General features: G+C 34.3%; 1 protein-coding gene across 1 annotated transcript in view; it reads left to right on the top strand.

The window, feature by feature from the left end:
* The window catches only part of LOC118182316 (uncharacterized), a 224,627-nt gene that overhangs the window by 126,684 nt on the left and 80,491 nt on the right, over positions 1 to 17,452 (top strand). Inside the window, exon 5 of the mRNA XM_035351660.2 lies at positions 6,736 to 6,942. Coding sequence (XP_035207551.1) covers positions 6,736 to 6,942 — 207 coding nt within the window. The remainder of the gene's footprint in view (positions 1 to 6,735; positions 6,943 to 17,452) is intronic.

Below are 17,452 nucleotides of genomic sequence, written 5' to 3'. Positions count from 1 at the left end.
TGTTTGACTTTTTGTTACTTATTAACGTCAGATTTTTTGGTAGAAAATGCCACTTAATTATTTACAATAATAAATAAAACATTTTACATAAAATTAAGAACGCGTGCTTAGTTACCCAGAGAGACACCGAATCTTGTGTTAATTTATTGCTTGTATACTATTTCACGCTTAATAAATAAAACAAGTTAGGAAACTGAAACATTACCTGTATGACATTGCCGGATTATTATTGTGAAGGTTTATGATATGGTGTATGAACGTACTGGAATCTTTATGAAAGTTATCTAGCGAACTATCAAGTGATTTTTATTAGAGAACTTATACCTACTCTCAAGTAATTGTAAGTTCTTTTGTAAAAGTTGGCAATCTAATCAAGGCTAGTTCATTTTCATTCTCTAGAAAGATGAAACCATATTACATTTAGCCGCTTTGGAGAAATAAAAATCAGAATGAAACATTAAGTATTTAATGCTCATATTTTTAGTCCTAAATATTAATTATTCATGGAAGAATTTTACTAAGAGTTGTCAATTAGCTATGATAAGAGAGAACAATTAGCTATGATACATGTTTCGCCATTGCGGGGTTCTTCCCGACTGATTTTCGTGTTTTACATGACAAAGAGTTTAAAAATAGCATCAGCAAACTTATGCTTGATACCAAGGTGTTGGTTGAAGATCATCACCTTGCTGATCATTTGGCAATCCAAATTATAGATTGCGATAATTCTGCTGAAGATAATTTCCTAGTTGTGCGTTTTACAGATGATAGTAAATTTAATAATCCAGTTGGGCTAGCTTATGTCGTTCTTCATCATGGTTCTCAACTGGAATGCACCTCTTTAGAATTCCCTATGAATCCAGGGTTTTTCAAGCCGAATTACTGTGCATTAGTTAGTCAGTTAAATGAGTATCAAATTACTGTTTTAACTTTCTTATTTGCTCTGATTGTTTTCCTTTATATTAGCTTATAGATATTTTCTTCTCTAATAAATTGTCACTTCTCATGCGATTCTTAAAGATCTTAATAATAAAAGTGTTGATGTCATTTTCTGTCATGCACATGGCCACACTGGCAGTCTTGGAAATGAAAGGATTGATTGGTTGGCAAAACAAGCTTACGAACCTTCAAGTTAACCGCACTGTGACACTGTACTTAAGTCATTCTTCATGAAACAAAAGTTGGAATAAAACAATTCTTGTGTGGAATGAATTGTACAAATATTCTTCTACTGCTTGACTAAATTATTTTTTCCTTCTATTTCTCACAGACTTTTATTCCTTCTATTCAAAGACTTTTATTCTTCACAGAGTGTATTGTGTTTAATAATAACATTTTTTTTTCTGCAATTTTAAAATTACTAAGTTTCTAACTGACCATGGTAATTTCAACTCTTATCTGAAGAGATTTGAGCTATCTGATACATACTTGTGTTCCTGTAGCTTTGGGGGGAGGGGAAAGTGTCGAACATCTGTTGTTAAACTTAGGAAGGAAGAAAAAAACCAATTTCTGAGTTAAATTCTTTAGACATTGTCTCCCCCTCTCCATGTGTTTGTTCAAGGTTAAATGTCATTTTCCTTTTTTCTGTGCCTTTATTTCTTACGCTACTTATGTGAATTTCTGACTCTATTTTATTTTTTTTTGCTTACCTCTGTAATACTGAATGGTGTAATACTGTAATACTGTACCTTTGCCTTGTGTAATACTATATGGTGTACAAGGAGTTTAAATATAAATAATAATAATCCGGGTGGGCATCAAAACCCCATATGGCTATCACCTCGGATGGAGGCTGTCCCGGCTGTACTCAATCTTAACTTCTTTAAGATTCTCTGAAATATTTATTTCTAAGAAGTGTGGTATAAGTTACCTGAAACCTGTTATCTACCGAACGCAAAGTAGAATTGTAGAGTCATTAGGTTAATTGGAAGCAGAAAAGATGAAAATATATGCAACCGCCTTCGCCGGGAATTGAGCCACGGACCTCTGGAATACTGGCCCAGCGTGCTACCGTTACACCACGAAGGCACGCTAGGGAAGTGGGAGAAATACCTTATAATAATCCCCTTTTTAAAGGGCGACTAGGGTTTAAGGGGACCTAGTCGCCAAATCCTGGGTGCGGAGAATCATCATCCACAACCCTTTTTTTAGTTCGGGCGTCACTGTAGAGACATTAGGTAATTTTTAGAAAGAGACAAGATGAAGAATTAACAACGCCTTCGCCGGGAATCGAACCACGGACCTCTGGAATACCGGCCCAGCGTGCTACCGTTACACCACGAAGGCACGCTAGGGAAGTGGGAGAAATACCTTATAGAATGCATATGATTCTTCTACTGCCTTTGGGTGTTATAAGGATTAATATCGTGAGGATTTAGAAATTTGAGATTGCGCAAAGTGTTTTTCTGTAAGCGTGGGTTTATTATTTCGGCTGCGGTTTCTCCATCTGTTTTTCTGCAAATAAACATTCGATAAGAAAACTAAACCGTATCTTATACAGTGAGATATTGTTTTGCAAATACTTTTAGCAAGTGTTAATTTCCATTTCCTATTAGTTAGCTTCATAAGTTCTCAGCTTTTATGCCCACCAGCGGCCGAGCGGAACGCTGGTAGTTCGGTCCGAGGTTCGAATGCCGCGAACGGGCTGGCTGCATGTGTTTTTTCGTGGTTTCCCCATGTGTAACGTGTATACGAGCCAGTTTCCCTTAGAAAGTCCTCCACGAATGCATTCCTCCCCTTAGGCAGCCCTCGAGGCTTTGCCGCAATTGAATAACCTAACCTAACCTAACCTTCTCATATTTTATTTTTTTATTCTTTTTAAATTAACCATCATAACAGTGTATCATTTTTATTACAGATAGTTATTATTTATCGAGTTCCTTGTTTGGTATTCTGCATTTAATTAAATATCCTTCGAAACGCAAAGTGGTTTCCAAAGGCTTCATTTTAAGTGTAATAAAATATTTAGTGAGAGAAGTCACTGGCCCAGAGAAATTTTATAGCGACATTAAGTAAAGTGTGTAACATGATGCAGTAACTTAGCACCAGTACGGTATATGTGAAAACACATATTTAACGTAAAATATTAAGCAAATCATAGCAATCAGATTTTTATTGAAAAGCTATAATAAAAGTATGAAAAGGAAAGTTTTTAATAGGAATAAAAAATAACTTGTAAAATATTACTAACCTTTCCTCCCTTCCCTTCTAGTTATAAACGAATAGAAGAATGTTCTTAATGTAATCAATGAGCAAAATAAGTAACTGCGGTAACTTGTAAAATCTGTTTTTCTGCAATTTTTTTGCGGTAACTTAATCCCTAGTTAAAGCCGTGTCTATGTATGTTTGTATATATAGTTCCAGTGTAGAGTTATTAGGTTATATTGAAGCAGAAGACATGAAAAATGAGCAATGTCCTTGCCTGGACTCGAACCTGGATCTTTCGAATACGCGCCGAGTGTTCTAACCGTTACCTCACGCAGGCATGCTGGAAGGAGGGAGAAAATACCTTATATACTCCCGAGTCGGACTGCGTCCACTTCTGGTACTTTATATACTCCTCCTTTTAAAGGGCGACTGGAGATCAGGGGGGACCTAGTTGCCAAATACTGGTGGTGATGAATCATCATCCACCACCTTTTAGTTCGGGCTCCACCGTAGAGTCATTAGGACATTTTGAAGCAGAAGACATGAAAAATGAGCAATGTCTTCCCCGAGACACGAACCTGGACCTCTCGAATACGCGCCGAGTGTACTAACCATTACACCACGAAGGCATGCTGGAAGGAGGGTGAAAATATCTTAAGGTAGACATAAAAGGCGGATTGAGTGAAGTAAAAGTTAAAGCCTAGAAAGAAAAAGATGTTTTTACTGCTGTACTAATTATGATTTATCGATAATTTTATATGTAACTATTTTATTAACATGGGAAAAATGAGAATCAGAAAGAGATTTTATGTGAATTAAAATGGTGTTACGTTAGTCAACATTGAAAGTTTGGTAGAACTGGGAGTTAATAAATAAATAAATAAATAAATTTAAAAAAATCATTATTTGAATTTTCAGTTAGCGGCAAATAAACGGCGGACCAAAAGCACATAGCTACAAGTTTATGGAAATCCCTTACAATATTATTTATTTTACTCATTAGGGATTTCTGGTATGGCGTATTTAAAAATTTTGCTGCCTTAATTCCATTGCTACTGATTATAATGATTTTCCTGCACTGAATGAACACTAGAATCATTATGTAATTTTATCAATTTTTAATTTTTTTCAAGTATTTTTATAAAGGACGTTACTTTATGATTTTATGTAAGAAAATGTCATTTACAATAGCCATGAATTTTCTTTCGCAAGCTGTGCTCGCAAATGAAATTCAATAAAGCATGTGATCAAAGCTTCATGCGGCAAAAATAACCTACGATATATTTACAATTTACACAACCCGTACACGTGCAGGCATAGGAAAAGAGATTAACTTTAGTTTTGAAGAAAAATATATGCATTGCTTTACAAGTCTGTAGGTTATCAAAATCGGTAATTTTGTCAGTAATTTTTAATTTATGTATTTTATGTTTTGATATTTTTTATTTGCGATAAAAATTCTACTTATTGTAATATATGTTAAATTTACTACTAATTATCGTATTATTTTAAAATCTTCCAACCTAAATATTAAACACACCTAAAAGATAAAATACACCTAAAAAAAATCACCTAACATCACTAAAAGATATAACACACCTAAAAAAACATCACCTAACATCACTAAAAGATATAACACACCTAAAAAAACATCACCTAACATCACTAAAAGATAAAACACACCTAAAAAAACATCACCTAAAAAAACATCACCTAACATCACTAAAAGATAAAACACACCTAAAAAAAATTTGGCATTAGAAAACATTATTCTTGAAAATATTGATTATGTAGTACATCAGTACATCTACCGTATTTCTTTAACGTAATAAACCCATAGAAATTGATGTTGAGAAAAATTGTACGTTATTTAAGGGCGCATGGCTATATTATACGGCTGGAAGTTTTTAATTTTTGATTTTGTGTCTCAGAATAAATTTAGTCGATTAGAAAAGTAGATTGCTTACTGAGCTTTATGAGAATTCAACGCAGAAAATACGGTGTTTTAATACACAATCGTGCGATGTCCGCTGATTTAAATAATACGTTTCTTTCTTGAAATCTTAATTTTGTCGACAAGAGTTCCTTCTAGGTTTCGTTCCTTCTGTGAGTTAACTGTATCTTTTCCTACAAATATATGTCAATAGTCTCCCTGTCTGTAAATCTTAACTTATGCGAAGACATCTGTTGGCTGTTTGATTATAAAATAGATGACGAAATTTGCCTATGTTTGAATTCAAAACCCGAGTTAGAGATTTAATCATTGCGTATGGAAACAATTACTAAAAACGGTTTTACCATTTTAGCTGCTTTAAACCTGCGATTGTCAAGTGCAGTAATCTGTTTCCTTGATGGTGCTAATATTCACGGAATACTAAACATGATTATGGTTTCTCTAGTGGTAATAGTTTAATAAATAAGTAAGTAAAGGAGAAACAATCATTAGCTAAATGCTGCTTAAAGAAAATAGTAGGAGACTACCAAATCAGGTAAATTTTTTAAGAAAATATTTAGTAATTTGAACCCGGTCATTATATAGAACATTCATTAAGGATAATCGATTGTGCTGGATTTCGAGAGGCTGTTTTAAGTTTGTAAAAACTGTATAAATCAGCAAGAAGAAAACACAAAACGCTAAAAATGAAATGGTATGATACAGATAAAACTGTGCTTAAACCATGATGAGGTTGTAATCTAGTTTCCGCGCTGAGCTTATTCATTTTCGTTTTTCTCATTTTATCGAAGAGTTAAATTTAGTGTAGTTTTTCTCATTTTATTGTAATTATTGTATTATTGTTTCTCATTTTATTGTAATTATTGTATTATTGTTTCTCATTTTATTGTAATTATTGTATTATTGTTTCTCATTTTATTGTAATTATTGTATTATTGTTTCTCATTTTATTGTAATTATTGTATTATTATTATTTCTCATTTTGTCATAGTTATTATTTATTTCTCATTTTATTGTATTCCAATTAATTTAGTTTTTCTCATTTTATTGTTATTACATTTATTTGCGTGCACATTTTCCAGAACCTGTTTAAAATATGCAGTTGAAATATTCCTCATTTTTATTAATGGCTCATTTTCAATAACACTTGAAATTATAGTTTTAGATGGAGAAAAAATGTAAATAACGAAAATTGTGTTTTTAATATTTTTCCTTTTCCTCTCCCCATTTTGAGTTTTTTTTTTTTTTTAAGTTTTCTCTGAAAATATATGTATTTCTTTTTATTGCTAAATGATTTATTTTCTGTAGTCATACCATATTTATTAAAAATAGATTTGATAATTGTTTTAGAAAACTGTACCAAATTATTTACGGTCGAAACATTTTTCTGAGAGAGGAAAAAATTAAATGGTTATAGCAGATTAAATTCTGAAAAGCATTTATTCATATACTGCAATGCATATATTTTTGACGAATTATCTTAAACCTCAAACTAAATGCAAACCTTGTCGACCTGTGTCGTGTGTCTTTGCGCTTCCTAAATGTGCTCCCTGCCTTTGATTGGTTCTTAGCTTATTTTTGTCCCAAGTCCTTCGTTGAAATAATCCGCTCATGAACGTTTTCTCCCATTGCAGGCGGAAGAACTGAGCGGAGTGGTTGGCTCCGCTTTCCGCATGGCGTACGCTCAGCAGCTACAGCAGAAGGCGCCGCTCTCTCCTGGCCATCAGCTGGAGCAACCGGTGAGGCGACGGTCCCCAGGTCCAGTACTCCTCGGTCCTGCTCCTCTCGTGACCACGTGCGGAGATGATATTTCGCCACGACCTGCCGCCAGAGCTTGTTGGGTAAGTCTGAAGTTTCAAGTACATATTAGGGTTGATTTAAATTATACATTTTCAAATTTTTATTTAACTGTCATATTTTTTATCTAGATATTGTAAGTGCTAAAAATGGCTTGACTAAAATAAAATAACTGGTTCCACTGAAATTATTTTTCTGTTTGAAACGCTAAAAATAACGTAACGTTGGAACCTGAAGTAGGTACCATTTTCACAATGCACTAAATTGAAATTATGGGGTATTTAATATTGAAAAATATTTCTAGAAACAAAACCCGTAGAATAATCAGATTCAGAAATTCTAATTCTTCCTAATTCAGAAAAATGATATTTTAAAATTCGCGTGTTTAATTAATTTTGCTTATTTTTGGTTACCGGAAATTATTTTGTAAGAAGCGCGTAAAAATTTTAATCAAAGTTCGAAATGTTAATTTGTAAGACCTATCTCTCTTTTCCCACATAAACTAAATTAGATCCTACAATGAACCTGGCGAATCCTCGCACAGGTGTAAATTAAATAACAGCACAGAAGAGTGCAAAATAATCCTACAGAAAGTCACGGACTTCGTGCGTTACAAAACCACCGTTCACTTGCGGTGGTAACTAAACGTAGGTGGTAACTAAAGCCAAATCTGAAGAATAAATAGTGCAAGAAACGTACTTCAATTTACGTTTAAGAGGCGGACTTACAGAAATCTAACCGGCGTGATACTAAACTGATAAGGCCAAGAGCGTGCCTTACTAGCGTGACCGCGAAATAACAACGAAACGTGCGCTTGGCTAGCGAAACACGCTCTGAATAGACTAAGATAATCACACGTTTAAATAGCACTTCACTTAACTTTAAATTTACATCCTGGCGATAGATTGTGAGGGGAAGTTGAGAAGTTTAGAACAGGAAAACTTAAAATAAATTTGTTATGCAAAATAAGGAAAACCCTACAAATTTTGATGCGAAAGCAGTTTTTTTTTTTATGAGTGTAATCTGCTATAACCCTAATTTGAAATTTGATCGTATTAAATCCTCGAAGAGACATAATTTTAAAGAGATAGTTAATGTATTACAACGACATTCCGGAAATTCATTTTGATGTACAATTATGAAGCTTGAGTTAACAAATTTATAGAAAAACTGCTATAAGTGTTGCTATTATGGTTTTCGAAATTTTAAGTAATAACGCTTCAGCTCTGGAATCCTTTTTACAGGGTGTGAAATGCCAGTTCTTTAAATATTTAACCTTCACATTCCAATTAAGTAAGAACCTCAACATAAGGTGGAAAACTGTATGACAGCAACTTTAACAGTGGGTAGGAGAGTTTTGTAAAGACAAAATTTAACATTTTATAAGGTTATCATAAAATTCAATTAATAAAATGTTCCATACATTAAGTTAAATACAATGAGTTCCATACTTCTATCCACTATTCTAGAATTCTCGGAGTTGTTAGTAATTAATTGTTTCATGGGATCATGTGCAAAGTTAATACAGAGTGCTGATTTCAATACATGCAATTATTTATTTATCCACAAAACGAGAGAGCGCCTGCATAAGGGTGTCCTGCCATAAAGGTACCGGAACCTTTATAAAGGTAAGTTTTAATTTGGAACCCCAGTTCCATAAAGGTTTCAACATGGTAATGCCGGAATCCGATTATGGATGCAGTGTTTTTAATTTCCATTTTTGATAAATCTGCTAAACTCAAAAATGAAATAAAATCGTGCATCTTTTTCCAAAATCAGTTCAATGAGATAATGGTACCAGTAACTTTATTCATAATTATGAAAATTACTAATGGTGGTTATATGGTGGATTCACCGATATGGGGCAGGGCTAAAGGGCTAGTTCATCAGCTTCTCGCGGCTGAAACCGAAAGAAGAGACTGATGACGTAGTTGGGTTCGCTTGTTCGCTGCTGTTCAGTTTCTTAAGCATTTGCTTGAGAATCAAAACGCTTTGAAAAATAGTTTAATAACGAGTATGAGCCGAGATTTTAGCTCATGAAATTGCAATATACATGCATTTATATATGAACTAGAAATGTATTTACGTTAAACTCTAATATGCGTAAAACGTAAGTAAAACATGCATAAACATAACTATTTTTTAATTAACACATATGCGTAAACATAACTAATTTTTTAGGTCGAGTGTACCCTAAATGTAGTAATTCTTTTTCATAATCATCTTTTTAAATATATGTAAATAATAACCCACCGATAACATACGTAAATTTCTACATTTACGAAGAATTCTTTTTGCGTTAAAATATAAGTTAGTCACAAAGTAATTTGCATTATAGAAATATTAAATAAAAATATGCAAATACATTTTGAGAATACATGCTAAAGACATTAAACATCTATCTAATTAAAAATTAGTTAATGCTAATAATAGATTTTATAACACATTAAAACGAAACAAATTTCACTTCTTCCATTTTTGCTTTTCAATTAGCGTTGATAATGAGTAGTAGAATTTTGTAAGCTTTTGCAATGTCTATTATGAAAGCATTATTATGGAATATCAGTATCAGTATTATTATTTAATGTCAATTACTCAAAAAATAATGAAAATATTTTAAAATAGTATTTATATATTTTGGAATAATAGCATGTATTCTTACATTTTAAAAGTATATGCTCTGATACTAATTTATGTTTATTCAGAATTTCATGGTTTATTTTATATAGTAAAATTTAGCAGTCTAAATTAGTATATAATAAATATAATATTTTATATAGTAGTCCAAATAATTAACTGAAACGTGCATAAATTAAGTCACAAATTAAGTGAATAATAAACAAAGTAATGATTCAAATTATTATTTTTGATAGGAATAATATGAATCAACTTACATGATTATTTTTCCTATACAGTTTGGTTCGATAATCCTCTATTACTCTTTATCTATTTATTTGCTTTCTGGTCAGCTTTTCTTGCCGATACAAGGGTTGCATTCCTATTCAAGTGCCGAACCCTTATAAATGTTCGTAAACGGCAAAATAAACGAATTGCACTCTTATTCACGGAGGGAAAACGTTTCTCAAGTTCAGAAACGAGATTCTGAATTACACCTCTACCTTTTCGAAAAGAACTGCCATGAAAAGAACAGAAAGCATTTTCCATTTTCATCATCGTTTCCATCCAAACTGGTGATGGTACAGTTAATCCTCCTTTAGATAATAAAAATATCCAATTTGAGTCGTTAGGAATATCTACGAATTTTTTTGATATTTCACCCAAAGTAGGATCTTTATCTTTCACACGATATGCAATATAACCTGCCACATAAGCGAGCGATTCTTGTTCATATGTAGATATATCTTTCGTTGAATCATAAATTTCGGTTTCCCAAGGAAGTGACGTACATTCATCATAGATGTCTTTAATTTATTAAATCATCTTCGTATAAGGAAGACTCAAACATTTGTGCTTTTTCATTTGAAGAAAAAGCTGTTTCCAACAGCTCTTTTGTCAAATATGCTTCAACTTTCTTCACAGTCATTAGCATTTGTCTTTAACGACAATTTAGGCAATTTGTTTGCCAATAGCAACTTTTTCAGACGAATTATTACGTCTGATGGAGACGGATGGTCATTAAAACGCCCTAGACCCCGAATCTGGCTGAACAAGCTTTCTAATACATCTTGAGTCAGTCTTGAAGTTAAAATATATTTCACATTTATAGATTTTACGTCGTCAAATAAACCGAAAATCGAATTTATCGATATGATAATACCTTTCTGAAAAGGTAGCATTGTCTTCTTTCCTCATACTCTGAGATCAAAAATCATTTGCTTAATCTCATTTAATTTTTCTTTTTGTACTTCATGTGCTTTCTAGGCCGAAAGCAGCTTTTAAAGGCTTATTGCTAGGGGGTAATGGTACACTACTATTCATAATGTCAAAAAAATCATCAACCATTGAAAAAAAATTACTTGTTGCAGCATTACCAGTCAAATGCTTAATTGCTTTAGCCGTTGTGGAGGAAAATAATGCTTTTGCTGGTGCTACTTTCTGTCTCTCGTTCCCTTTTACAGATAAAAATTGAGGTTTCAGTTTATAGCACAGTTTAATTTCTCCGATATCTTTATTGAGTACTTCATATATAACGTCTTTGTTTATAACTGTACCATTTCCGAGCATAAAACCTTTATCAAGAAAATGGTTTCTCAAAAGCTTTATGCAATGCGGCATATCAGCGAAAACCCATATTTTGGTGCTGAACTTGGGACTGTAAAAGAAAGATTTATCTGTTGAAATTTGTAATTCTTTCCAAAGGGTCTGACTACCTCCCATGTCAGATACAATTGCTTTGACTCGAAGCCCAGACGATTCAAGTGCAAACAAAATGGAAGACAGAAGATTTTCCTTCATTTGACGATCAAAATCAAAATAAATGGGCTGTTTCCATTGCGAAATGAGTCCTCGAACCAATACAAATTGAGTCTTTTTAAAAGGACCTAATATCTGATCCAATTTTGAATCATAACAGAGTCTTGAATCTATATGAATTTCATCGAAACTTAATACGCATAATCTTTCTTCGTCAGTTGCATTGTGGCAAGTTTTTTTAATCAATAACAGTACATCATTTAAAATTCCAGGAATGCAACTGAATCTTGAGCACCATCTTTTCAGTGTACTTGTACTTGGAAGCGGAATACCCATTTTTTCTTTCCAGAAGTCGTATGACTTTACGGATAACGATCTGATTACTATGCTTTTTGAAATGTCGTCTGGAGACCATTTAATTCGCTTTTTTTTTCATTAATGCATTTATTTGAGTTTCGGTAAATATGTTTTGAATATACGTTTTCATTTTTCTTAGTTTTCATTTTCTTGATTCACTTTTTTAATGTCTTTCCTCAGTTTCTGAACTTCTTCTAATATTAGTTTTCTATTCCTTTTAAATCTTTTTCTTTGCTGGGAGATAGTTTTTAAATGCTGCTTTCTCTCAGTCTGTAAAACAGAAACCTTATTCTCAAGAGCTGATAATTTTGTGATTAAATCATTCACATTTTTCTGGAGGTTGGAACAGTTACAACATTGCTGAGTAATATTATTTTCAGTGAGCTCCTCATAGCTATTACTGTTATCGTTTTGAAGTTCCAGACATGCCTTTTTAGGACTTAAATTCTGAATTCTTTCGAATGCACTTTGTAAATTTTTTCTTTTTTGTTGCCTTTGCTGCCTTGGTGTATTCTGATAAATAACCAAGTCAAGAATACAAGCAGTTGGAATAGAAGTTGACTTCAGTATCTTTTTTGTCGGTAATCCTAGCAACCTATTTTTCATATCATCCTCATAATCAGATTCAGTGAAGTGAATGCTGCATATTCGAGCACTCTTTGTGTTAACAATATCCGCTCTTCGACACCTATGCAACCATTCTTTCGTTAACTGAATATTTTTGTACGGAAATCTATGAAATACCACGCTAGTTTCTTTCGTATTATGATACGTATTGCTACAGGTAGCAACGGCACACGATACCATTTTTTCAATGATTTCTCATTACAAGAACTTTCGAAATACAAAATCCCTTTAAAAGTATCATCAGTTATAACTTTCAAGTAAAAAAAAAAAAAAAAAAAAAACCACTCTTTCTCTGAAACTAACAGGGCTAAAGAAAGAGAATCCAAGACTAAAGATTCAATCTTTCGCACTGATGCTCTGGTCAGTCGACGACGGGACGAACCCAGTGACGTCACATAACATCCGGTATCCTCCCCAAGAGGGGTTCGTGCCGGCATCGTTCTTCTCAAAGGGATGACCCAGCCCTTCTCTTTCTTTAGCCCTGGATATGGGGGTTCAAAAAAAAAAAAAAAAAAAAACTATGAACTTCGTCAGCAGTTAAGAAGAAAAGATTAAGAAATTAAAACGATAATATAAACTGATATATGCTGATAATTGTGTCCTTTCATAAACATGCTGGAAACTCTATGAAGTTTGTCCTGTGGACAATCAAGGTACAAACCACGACGGCGGCTACCTGGCATAAAAGAGTTTGCACCATAATGATGGGTGCTAGTCTCAAGATGAAAGCTGACTTTGTAACCGTTCTGTTATCATTGCGTAGGTCCATCAAACTGATTAACAAACTGAATTAATTCACTCCCCGTGGCCGGTATAGTGTTTAGCGGAGTCGACTGCCATGTAGGTGGAGAGTCGACTGCCATGTAGGTGGACTCGGACTCGAATCCTTGATCGGGCATGCATATTTGTAAACACATTAAATGTCTTTGCGACAAGTTTCCCCTTGAATTTCATCAAAATGAAAGTCCCACCGAGTAGCTGATTGCAGGAAAAGAGGGTGGTAGAGAATGAAAGACGATCGCCGTGAGTGCGGTACACCAGGGTGTTTTCTAGCTAGGCAAAGTCGTACTGTCATCAATAAGATGCCTAAGGTCTTCGCTAGTAAGGAGGTGATCTCTTGTCCTATCCATTGTCATTTGTAAAGATGCTTCGGTAGATATACACCCGTCAACGACAATAAGATGTTGTCTGCATAATATGTGTGCTGCCCAGACGGGATTAGTGTCGTTGACTGCCGTACCTAAGAGCCCGGAAATACCGGAGAAGGTATGGGTGTTAGTAAGCGTATAGTGTCTGTGCGGCAAGGAGGCATTCAAATACACGGCGAGCGGAAATTCCCTCGAGAGGTCGGTGGTACTGCAAGAAAGGTGGGGGAGACTTTTAACCCCCCCCCGGGATGCTGTCCCTTGGAATTCCTTCCTTGGCAGTTAACAGTTAGCAAGGCCCGGCGATGCCTAATATGCCAGAATGGATGTTCAGGTGTCGACCTTGCTTCAACCTGTACCTTTTTTGTGTGTTTGCAAGAGGCATATTGGACATGGCGGTACCTAATATGCCTACTTCGATGCATGAGGGCCGGCCTTGCGTCAGCCTTTACCCCTTTGCATAATGCTGCGACCCCTTGATAGTTGCTACTGTCAAGTTGATAATTGATCTCTGTAAATATGCTGTCATCTTTATGCCGGGACGTCGTTGTGAAGGTTTATAACATGGCGTACACTGGGGAGCCTTTATAAAAGTACAATGCTACATAGTTATGATGGGGCACCATTATGAAGGCGTTTCGCTTTCTTAATCTTTACCTGCCATAAATAGGTTGCAACCTTTATGAAGCTTGCAGAGCTCACACGAAGGTAAAAGTCTTGTCGCAAAGACATTTAATATGTTTACAAATATACATGCCCGATCCAGAATTCGAGTCCGGGTCCACCTACATGGCAGTCGACTCCGCTAAACACTATACCGGCCACGGGGAGTGAATTAATTCAGTTTGTTAATCTGTTTGATGGACCTTCGCGAGGATAACAGAACAGTACTGCATAAAAGAATAGTACTGCATAAAGAGAGCTGTACTGCATAAAAGAATGTGATTTTCAACTTAAATATGGGAATCTCCAACATCGTAATGTCGTGGCATCGTTATATAAGTAGAGTTTAGTTTCCTTATGTGATTCATGTATATATGGGAATGTAATAAAATTAAGTCACCTTTCTTGCAAAATCTCCTCCACTTGCATGACTATAATGTCACTGTTATGAAAAACGCCCGGAGTTGCTCAATAGGGACGGCACCATTATGATAAATATTGATTCTGCATTTAAGTATATTTTTACGCAAGTTTCCCCTTCCCGTATCAGAGGTGCCTGCATTTTTATGTTGGTTGTAATAATTCTCCTTTAAAAAGTTTGATTTTTAAATTGTCTTTCAAGTAAGGACCACGTTTAATATCTCATAAATTCAATCTTGGTATTGAGCCCACCAGCGGCCGAGCGGTAAAGACGCTGAACACTGGTAGTTCGGTCCGAGGTTCGAATCCTGCGAACGGACTGGCTGCATGGGCGTTTTCGTGGTTTTCCCCATGTGTAACGTGTATACGAGCCAGTTTCCCTTAGAAAGTCCTCCACGAAGGCATCCCTCCCCTTAGGCAGATAGCCCTAGTGTGCTTTGCCATAATTAAATACACCACACCCACAATCTTGGTATTAAATCTAGAAATGTCATTTAATTTTTGATACTGAAAAAGTGTCAATACGAAATTAAAGAAATAAAAATATCTTTTGACGGCTGCCGTAATCTTTTACACGCGTTTTGAATGATTTTTTTTTTAAATTCTAATCTCAATGTACTAATTACCAATTATGTGAGCTATTAAATCTCTAATCTATTATTTGAAATAAAAGGAACTGTATCCTGATTTGTTCTTTGAATACCATGTTAACTATTATTATTTTTATACAAGTATAATTAATCTTTCCTTAAATGAGATTGGAGTAGTTTTTTGGGCTGCTACACTCATTTTTAAAAAAATTTACTCTAAACGTTTTAATTATTAATATAAACAATTAAATGCTACTTTCTGCCAGAATTAACCACCAGTGGTCGAGTGCTTAAAACTTTGAACAATGGTAGCTCGATTCAGGTAAGAATCGCAGCAAACAGACTGGTTTAGACTGGCGTAGGTGCCTAGTAAGTTCACATTTGTGAAGTTAGTAATTAAGATCACCGAGTTTTTGGTGATGCGAAAGTAAGCCTTCTAAATGGTAATTTGATATACTACGTCACTAATAAATAAATGCATATATATGTACTTACACACCCACATACGCAGATACATACATAGTCACACATATGTAATATAAAATAAATTTAAAAAAAATAATGCGTTTAAAATTCATCCCCTATTCATTTAGGGGAAAAATATGTAAAAACCAAATACCGGAAGCACAGTGGCAAACTGCAAGAAAAAAAGGTGAGGAAACCATGCCAAAACCAAAAATAAGAAATTTACATCTTTCGCTATATTTACGCGCGTGCACTCAAATTTTGCTGATTTCTTTCAATCATTTTATCTTTTACTATTCGTTATGAAAATATTTGACTTTTCATATGTGACATAATATTACATTTATTTAGTTATCTTTTTTATTTATCTTGAAAATATTAAATATTTATATGAAAATATTTGACCTTTTTCATAAGCCCACCAGCGGCCGAGCGGTAAAGTCGCTGAACACTGGTAGTTCGGTCCGAGGCTCGAATCCCGCGAACGGGCTGGCTGCATGGTCGTTTTCGTGGTTTTCCCCATGTGTAACGTGTATACGAGCCAGTTTCCCTTAGAAAGTCCTCCACGAAGGCATCCCTCCCTTTAGGCAGATAGCCCTAGTGTGCTTTGCCATAATTAAATACACACAATTGACTTTTTCATATGTGACATCATATTACATTTATTTATATCTTTATCTTATTATCGTTATCTTTTTTATTTATCTTGAAAATATTTGTCTTTTTCATATGTGACATCATATTACATTTATTTATCATATTACATTTATTTAGTTATCTTTTTTATTTATCTTGAAATATTGAAAAAACGTTAAAAAGTAATACCGTGCTGCTGTACTTACTCATAGACACTGATCATTATATCTTCTGAAGCAGATACAGTGATGCATGAATTCATTCTTCTGTAGTAATCGAAAGACTTTTGGAATTCTGTGAACGTTTTTACGCGTTTATCAGCTGTAAGCATTTCAACACTGCATTTAGCATTCTTCCAAACGGTGTTCCTCTTGAAAACTTATTTAAGAGCATAGAATTAATTGGGATAGGAAAATATTTAACAGCTGTGATCTTAGGCTTTATTAGACGACTGTAAACTGTATTTTCTTTGGAGTTTTCCGTGTTGTATTTTAAATGTTTATTGAATTTTGGAGCCCACTGATGCTTAATTGAGAATAAGCCTTGAAACGTATTTGGAAGTTTTGTATGTATGCGTATTGTGAATACGGCAAAGCACACTAGGGCTATCTGCTTAAGGGGAAGGATGTTTTCGTGGAGGACTTCCTAAGGGAAACTGGCTCGTATACACGTTACACATGGGGAAAACCACAAAACGCCCATGCAGCCAGTCCGTTCGCGGGATTCGAACCTCGGACCGAACTACCAGTGTTCAGCGATTTTACCGCTCGGCCGCTGGTGGGCTATTTGGAAGTTCTGATTTCACACCTAGAAATATAAACTGCCGTCTTTTTGTAATTAATTCCATTTTAAATCATATTTACTTCGTTTGAAAAAATCATATTTATTAAATTCAATAATTTGCCATTTAGCAGGATTTTCTTTCAAATGTAAAACACTTATACTGAAAATAATTTTTTTGTGTTTTGAAAATTGTGGTATTTAATCCCCTGCCACCTTTGAAACATTTCGTACTTCATAATATTTCGGGCCGTTTTGCTTTACAAATTTTACATTTCGGTAAAAAAGGACTTACATTTTGGGTAAACCTTCTTCTATAAAAGCTGGTTTTCCCCCCTTCTTATTAAATATTCCTGCGAAGTTATTTCTAATTAAAATTTGCATGCTTTTAATGATTCAAATTTAGAATGTTTTTAGGATTTCTTTGTTTTTATCATGGCAAGTTCAAGAATCTTCGTGCGAATGTTTGCCCTTTTGCTGTATTTATTTCCTGTTTT

Source organism: Stegodyphus dumicola, chromosome X1 (assembly GCF_044657685.1).
Source record: "Stegodyphus dumicola isolate Sdum_Otavi_A_Nest chromosome X1, ASM4465768v1".
Taxonomy (NCBI): Eukaryota; Metazoa; Arthropoda; class Arachnida; order Araneae; family Eresidae; genus Stegodyphus; species Stegodyphus dumicola.
This window is presented reverse-complemented; position numbering and strand designations above follow the sequence as displayed.